Below are 8424 nucleotides of genomic sequence, written 5' to 3' on the forward strand. Positions count from 1 at the left end.
AATTGGGAATCTACTACACTAACACAAACTGATAAAAGGACCATTCTATCTATCTGTCTTATCGTGACTTAATCAAGGACGTGCCTCGGTCCGAAGACCAAGAGGTAATAATCAGTAATAGTTTAAGGTCATAGTACAGAACGGTACAGTTGTCTTACCCTGTTGAATTTCAGTGTAGTCCTGAGATGTAAAACATGTACCTCCTTCTACGTTCAATACTTAGTGCAGTATAACAAAAACACCAGGTGAGTGGAAATAGCGGCACTCCAAAAGTAAACATCTTCAAAAGCCATGCATGCATTGGAAGCGCCCCTCAAAAAATGCGAGACTTTATCTCAGATTCACATTTTCTATTTTGCTACTATCAGGCACAGAGCAGTCACAGATCAGTGGCACCAGTCCCTTTAATCTTGTATACAACCATCTCCAACTTTTTAGGAGGAGGTATACTTACATAATACTAGACCACATCACAACAATAACCACTTTATTAAAAAAAAATTCTGTATCACAGTATAATGCAATATAGAAATATATAGAAACTAGAACTGCACTCTGCCGAGTGCATACTTGCTTGTTGCACACTAGTAGGCCATAAATGGCCTACTAGTGCGCAAGCAGAGCGCGCAAGTACTTTCGACCGCTGGAAACTATCACATCTCAGTATCTCTGTGAAGGAACGTTTGAAATGTCTAATCATTACGTTACAACTACATACAGAGTATGTAGTTGTAATTTGATTAGCAGTATACTGTGGTTACTTGGTTCCAAAAAGTGAAGCCAAGTTTTTTTCAACCGTAAGTCTGTGCCTGGTTTGCTGGGACCAGTTACAACATTACGTCATCGTTGAGAACTGGGACCAGAGTACATGGTGTGTATATGTATGACTAGCTCTCAGTGATGACGTAAGAGATATGGTCATCTGTGTAGTCTGGTCCCAGCAGACCAGGCACAGATTTACAAATTACAAATCACATTACAACTACATACAGAGTATGTAGTTGTAATTTGATTAGCAGTATACTATGGTTACTTGGTTCCAAAAAGTGAAGCCAAGTTTTTTTCAACCGTAAGTCTGTGCCTGGTTTGCTGGGACCAGTTACAACATTACGTCATCGCTGAGAACTGGGACCAGTTACATACGGTCCCAGTTCTCAGCGATGACGTAATGTTGTAACTGGTCCCAGCAAACCAGGCACAGACTTACGGTTGAAAAAAACTTGGCTTCACTTTGAAGAGACCAAGCGAAATGATTACTTGCGTGCTCTGCTTGCGCAAGTAAATATCCTTCAAAGTAATTGTTAGGCCTACATAACCTACAGGTTATAATAAGGTACAGGAAAGGAGTGACAGGAAAACCATTCAGGCTCCAGTATACCTTAAAAATGATGAAGGGACCATATTACACATACCCAATGTAGCCAGCTGTTTCTAGGTCTGATACGAGTTCCAGTCCATATGGAACATCAACATAAAAGAGGCGTCCCATTTTTTATTTTGCTACATCAGGCTGTTCGGCATGGAGCCAAAAATATGATTTTCTTATTTTTGGCTCCCTTTCCCGAAAAGCCTGATAAATAAATAAATAAAAAAGGGAACGTGAGATATTGTCTTGGCTTTTTTTATCTAGTCCTGAGATAATTGTATTTTAATCATACTATAAATGCTCATAGTGTCTGTCTGTCTGTCTGTCTGTCTGTCTGTCTGTCTGTCTGTCTGTCTGTCTGTCTGTCTGTCTGTCTGTCTGTCTGTCTGTCTGTCTGTCTGTCTGTCTGTCTGTCTGTCTGTCTGTCTGTCTGTCTGTCTGTCTGTCTGTCTGTCTGTCTGTCTGTCTCTCTCTCTGTCTCTCTGTCTGTCTGTCTGTCTCTCTCTCTGTCTCTCTCTCTCTGTCTCTCTCTCTCTCTCTCTCTCTCTCTCTCTCTCTCTGCCGGTATGGTATGTAGTATGTATGTTTGCGTGTTTGTACTGTAGTTCACATAGTCAGGTCATATGTCGCAGAGGGCCTGAGGGAGTGCGTTGCCTGGAGTCGAGTCGGTTGGATAAGCGGTTGTCTAAAACCGCCAATCCAACCGTTATGCCCATAGGCATATACTGTATATAGGCCTATGGAGATTGTTGTTGTGCAGAACCGCTGAGCCGACATATACAGGTATGTCCATGTCCATATATGGACTTTCCCATGAGAAAATCTCCATCAGAGCCAGAGTAACGACATCTCCGTTCACTTCATGGGGCCAGTCTAATGCCGGCCCCTGGCGGCTATGTGAAATTATCGATGCAAACAAATGAAAGAAGACAATCATGTAACAGGTTATTTTCGGATACCTTACATACAAGTACAGTACATACCTAAAATTGCAGATATTTGCGCCGCTCTCAATGCATTTAAAACAACCACAACCAAGCTCTGCTTGACTAGCGCTCAAGCTCTCAGTTTCTGCTCCCTCATTGACGCAACTCTCGGCGATCCCTTATGGATTCTGCTGATGTCATCAAATTGATGTCATAGACTGACCTAGACTCTATATTTGGGCATGACTCACACAGAACTCCTGTGGGGGCATAAAAGGGAGACATAGAGACAGACATAGAGAAATCTCCATATAAGTATGGGAATACAGGGACTCAGACAGACAAACAGACAGAAGTGAGGCGTCCATTCCCAAATTGCAATGTTCCTGAGAACACCAGTTAAGTTATAATAGTTAAGTTATAATAATAATAATAATAATGAAGAATAAAAACAGCCAAAGACAGTTTATGGACATTTCGCTGTTTAATCACAAGTTATAACATTTGTGTCTTGAGTACTGTATACCAATGTCCCTTGAATGTTGTTTTTAGGAGTAAAACTAAAAACAGCTTACAGAAAATGGAAAGAAATTGAAAACATTTCCCAGATTACTGATAATCTTCACAGTCCATTTGTTAACTTGTACAGGTCTGCATTTGGGACTGGACACGATGCAACTGCCTTCTGTGTCAACTATCTTGAGACGGGATATAACTGGCACTGGGGATTTGAAAACCGCCACCATATGAATTGAAAGACCAAAATGAACAAATCTAGCTAATAGAAATAGAAAGAAAAAGTCTTGTCTTCAAAAAGAAAGAAAGAAAAGATAAGAAGAACATAAATGCAACAGGTATATTGTTCTGGAAACAGTCTCACATATTTCAGATAACAGACAGGTTTCCAAACTGCTATACTGCGTTACATATTTAAACTGCCGAATTGGTGCTTTTGAGGAATTCAATTGGATTTGGAAGCATTATCCAAACATGTAATGAACTACAGACTGCACGTAGTCTCGTAGAATCGATGACGTTGAGGGCGAAGACAAGAAAAATGTGGTTATGGGCCTTCAAGGTTAAGGTTCTAAAGTAGGTCTTTAGATAAGGATGTGCATATGTGACAGAGATCAACAGACAAAGGTGGAAACGGGGAAGTGGTGCAATAATGATGGCATTCCTGCATACTGAGGCGGAGTGAGGCGGGGGGCGATGGTGTGTGGGCAAGCGGTACTACTACAAAGATCTGCCTTATCACTATGCTCGGTCTGTCTGTCTGTCTGTCTGTCTGTCTGTCTGTCTAACTGCTACTGCTAACTGCTACTGCACTAGCAGCTTTCTGTCTCACACTCACAAAATACAAAATTGCAAACGGTTACAGTTACACACACTCATACTACACACAGTAAAGTGTAGCGAAGTGATGTAATTTTCTGTTAACATACTGAGGATTATTTAGAAAACATCTCATGTAAGTATTTTGTTAAATTATGACCGATATCCAAACTCAATTATTTGCAGGGTCATATCTGTCAATACCGATTCTGACCGATTCCGATATTATACAGAGGACCACAATGGAAACAAGCCTATTAGGCATGTATTGGCTTGGCCCAAATCCTGTTCATAAAGTATTCAATCAATCAATAAATAGCCTATACTAAGTGTCTGTTTTGATTTGGCTTTAGCCAATTTAGCCATGTTCAAAATATTGTCCCAATATCAATACTGAGGTATCTGAAATATTGTGATATTTTATTTTAAAGTACTAGGGCTGCACAATTAATCAAAAGTAATCAAATATTGTATGTTTCAGAATTATGGAATCACGAGCAAGACATTAGAAAAAATATAACCACTTTTCCCACCAAAAAACATCATCAATAACTGTGATTAAAAGTCACGATAACAATTTTAAGCAAAATAATCACGATTATTAATTATTATTTTTGCATTCTCACACTCATGCACGCACTCACCCACACACACACACACACACACACACACACACACACACACACACACACACACACACACACACACACACACACACACACACACACCACAATCCCTCTCTACTCTCTACCACTTATATATCTATAATAATAATATATATTGCTTTACCTCTCTCTCCCTGTATCTCACTACCACACTGTCTCTCTTCCTCTCTCGGTTGCCGCAGGGATGTTGGTTGAATAGAAGAAAAAAAGAAAACACAAGTGTAAGAATTCTTCCGGGTCAATTGTTTTCATGACTGTGAATTATTCCCAACACATGGGAATGCAAATGAAATGGCAGCGATTGAGTGACATGGACTCGACTCATTGATTTTTCTTTTTGTTTGAAGTGTCGAACATCTATTTATTCCACAACCAGCTGGAGAAACAGTACAGTAGCTGTACATACATGTATACAAACATAATGCACACTCATCTTGCATCGTTAGACAATATGTGAGACAAATGCACACACACACGCACACGCACGCACGCATGCACGCACGCACACACACACACACACACACACAAACACACACACACACACACACACACACACACACACACACACACACACACACACACACACACACACACACACACACACACACACACACACACACACACACAAACACACACACAGAGAAAGAGAGAGAGGTGCTCTAATGTCTAAATGAAGGCACATAAACCCACAGGAGGTCACTGTAAGGCAGATTCACAGCACTAGGAGGGAATCCAATGGATCGCAAAAATGAGTGGCGGGGCACTTGAGACTGACCAATCTGCCATGCTATATTGAGTCGAATTTTGGGTCTCTACTCTCCCAGGTAGGAGGAGGGAGGTGAGGATGAGAGGGGGGCAGTGGTGTTAGACATCCCACCCTAGCCCTGGTCCAGTGCTTACAGCGAGTCTCTCTCTGACGCCCTGTGGAAGTCCCTTCCGCATCCCTCTGGTGATATTCTCACTCCCGTGCACAGGTTTTCAAATCCCAGCAAATAAACAAAACGACGTAACTACTCACCGAAACAAAGCCTGCTAGACCTTGGTAAAAGTCTATTCTCGTAGCTGGGAAGCGTCTCAGGTCCCCAGTTTCTCTCTAAAATGCACTATTTTAATCATTAAATAAAATGAATCCAACCAGATCGGCGCAGGCAAAACCCGGAAGGTAGAAGAAATGACTCTGCCTGGTAAATTCAGGGTACATTGCGTTATTAAAATGGCACAAAGTGCATTTTAGAGAGAAACTGGGAACCTGAGACGCTTCCCAGCTACGAGAATATACTTTTACCAAGGTCTAGCAGGCTTTTTTTCGGTGAGTAGTTACGTCGTTTTGTTTATTTGCTGGGATTTGAAAACCCGCGCACGGGAGTGAGAATATCACCAGAGGGCTGCGGAAGGGCGAGACGAAAAGAGACTCGCTGTAAGCCCTGGACCAGGGCTAATCCCACCCCAATTTTGCAGGTGACCTTTGCCACTGCCAGGCAGATAGTGACAGAATTAGCCTTGATATTAGAAAACTAGCAGTGCCGAGATGACAGCCCTTCCTGGACCCCCGTCTTTACACATGTTCCTGTTCATAGCTTACCGGTTTGTATGACAGCACACGATTAATAGTCCTATGTCAGTCATCTGAGATGACTGCTCCTGGACAGACTGAATCAATAATAATAAAGTAGTAGTAGTAGTTGTGTGAATCTTTAACTCAAACACGTAATTGTGGCAACAACATACAGGATGCCATCAGTCACGGACAGCAGTGGAGTTGTTTTTGCATCACTTAAGAAACAGTAACACGTAAATGTAAATCACAGTTTGTTCAATTGCCTCTGCATGAATAGGAAAACAAGACACGATGGAATAGAACCAATCTGAGCGCACAGCAGCAGCAGCGGCAACATCCCGTTGGGTCACCAACAGATTGGACGTGATTTGTTCACAAAGCACTAATTTGACAGAATACCCTGTATCCATCCGTTCCGCGTGTGTGCAGAACAGCTCTCTGCTATGCAGAGGTGGAACCAATCCATGTCCAATGAATCTTTTCCCTGAGACTTCAAACCGTATGTCTGAATACTCCCCCCTGCAGACCAAATTCTTCACCCTGTCACCCACACATCAACTTCTCCCTGTTATCATTCAGAGACATTCGGTTGGGGGTTAAAGGGAGCCTCCGGCATCTCTGTGTACTCACAGGCAGAAGGTCAGAGAACAGGACATCTGCCTCACACTTGATCAGGCACACAACACCAGCCACATGGTCACAAATGGCGATAGTAAAGTAGATAGATTCTACTCCTGCTTGGGGGTAACAGTTGACACACATGGAATGACAAACTTCAGTATCTCAGTCCAATCTATCACAGAGAGGTGCAATGACTGCGTTACGCTGTTGATGAGGTTATGGGTTTTGTGTCTGTCTTCGCGCATGTGTGCACATACGTGCGTTTGTGCTTGCGTGCACGCGCACACGGGCGCCTGTTTGTGCACTAGTGCATTTCTGCCCAGGTCTGTACTGTATGTTTTTGTCATTATCTTCATTATCATCTGTGCGCGTCCTCCTGTGTTAGGTGAGGGCATACTCGAACGTCCCCTTCTCCAGCCCCTCTATGCCGTCGGCCCAGTTGGAGGAGGGCATGCTGCTGTAGGGGTCCAGCAAGATCCGGAAACACCTTATGATCAGCAGGCCCAGGAACACCAGCAACATCCCCACAAAGGCAAACGCAGTCTTCTGCTCCAGAGTCAGGGAGTGCGCCAACATGTCATTCCCACTCATGGCAGCAAGGGAGTGGTTGCAGTGGACGCTACACATGGTAAACCAACATCCAGGCGCCTCATCTCTGCTCTGATATGGTCAGGCACTTGTACACCTGCATGCTACCTGGACAGGGGTTATATAAAGGCTTGGTATTAGTGCAGTGATTTTAAGCAGAGAGGAAATCATTACAAATGTCATCTTTTCATAATTTCAGTATCCTCCCTAACTACTCACACTCTCTGCATATACTGTAGAGTTAAGGACGCCAGCATGATAATGCAAACAGAGGTATTGGAAGTGAAAGAGTGTTAAAGGCTGGCCATGACATAGGAACGGTTAGCCATCTATAAATAGCCTGTCTTTATGATTTCAAACAGATATACACAGACTTCGATTTCTTTCTTTCTCTCTTTCTCTCTCACTCTTACTGAAACACACACACACACACGCACGCACGCACACACACACGCACGCACGCACGCATGCACGCACGCGCACACACACACACACACACACACACACACACACACACACACACACACACACACACACACACACACACACACACACACACACACACACACACACACACACACACACACACACACACACTACCTCTGGGAATTTTACAGGGGGATGGAAAAAACAAGTATGGATCGTGTGAGAGAGTCTTCATAAAAATGACTTTGTCATGGTCGAAATATTAAAGACATCTGACGGATACAGATTTACTTCATTTAAATCCCTGTAATTCAGGGCAAGTCAGAATGACAGGGATCTGAGTTGCATGGTCCACTGTGAAACATACATACAGTAGGGAAAGGTACCATTTGATATAAATAGGTGCAATCGCAATTATATTAGACAAGAAAGCAGTGGAGATTGACAAAGCATAATAATAGATATTTTCACATGAACACAAGCAGCAGGTGGCTCGAGTCAGGGGAGAGGGGGTATGCGAGGGGAAGGACGGTGTACATAGGACCATGAGAGAATGGGGAGAAACAGGTTAAAGATGAGGAAGGAGAATGAATATGGTGCATGTATGTGTAAGTGTGTGATTTATATATGAGTGAGAGCAAGAGAGGCAGAGAGTGAGATAGAGGGAGGGATGGTGAAAGACTGCATTAGAGGAACTGGGATGTGGCAGTATTAGATGAGGAAAGGATGCATCTCACCGTCATTATCGTTGCATCCTCACTGACCTGTTGCTGCTGCTTCTTTGGGGAAACTCCGCTCATTTTTGTTAACCCACAGACCCATACTTGTCAATCCGTCCATCGTCCTCGTATCGGATACACACAACTAACCTCACATCAAAATACATATACAGAGAGAGAGAGAGAGAGAGAGAGAGAGAGAGAGAGAGAGAGAGCAAGA

The 8424-nt window shown here is 43.0% G+C and overlaps 1 protein-coding gene across 1 annotated transcript; it reads right to left on the reverse strand.

Moving 5' to 3' along the window:
* Positions 1 to 6852: 6852 nt before the first annotated feature.
* Positions 6853 to 7098, reverse strand: ctxn2 (cortexin 2; the record flags this gene model as incomplete). Its single annotated transcript, XM_080791135.1, has 1 exon — positions 6853 to 7098. The coding sequence occupies one exon, from the start codon at positions 7096 to 7098 to the stop codon at positions 6853 to 6855; it is 246 nt and encodes an 81-aa protein (XP_080647261.1).
* Between the last annotated feature and the right edge of the window lie 1326 nt (positions 7099 to 8424).

Source organism: Protomyctophum bolini (genome assembly GCF_963924005.1).
Source record: "Protomyctophum bolini genome assembly, chromosome: 1".
Classification (NCBI taxonomy): domain Eukaryota; kingdom Metazoa; phylum Chordata; class Actinopteri; order Myctophiformes; family Myctophidae; genus Protomyctophum; species Protomyctophum bolini.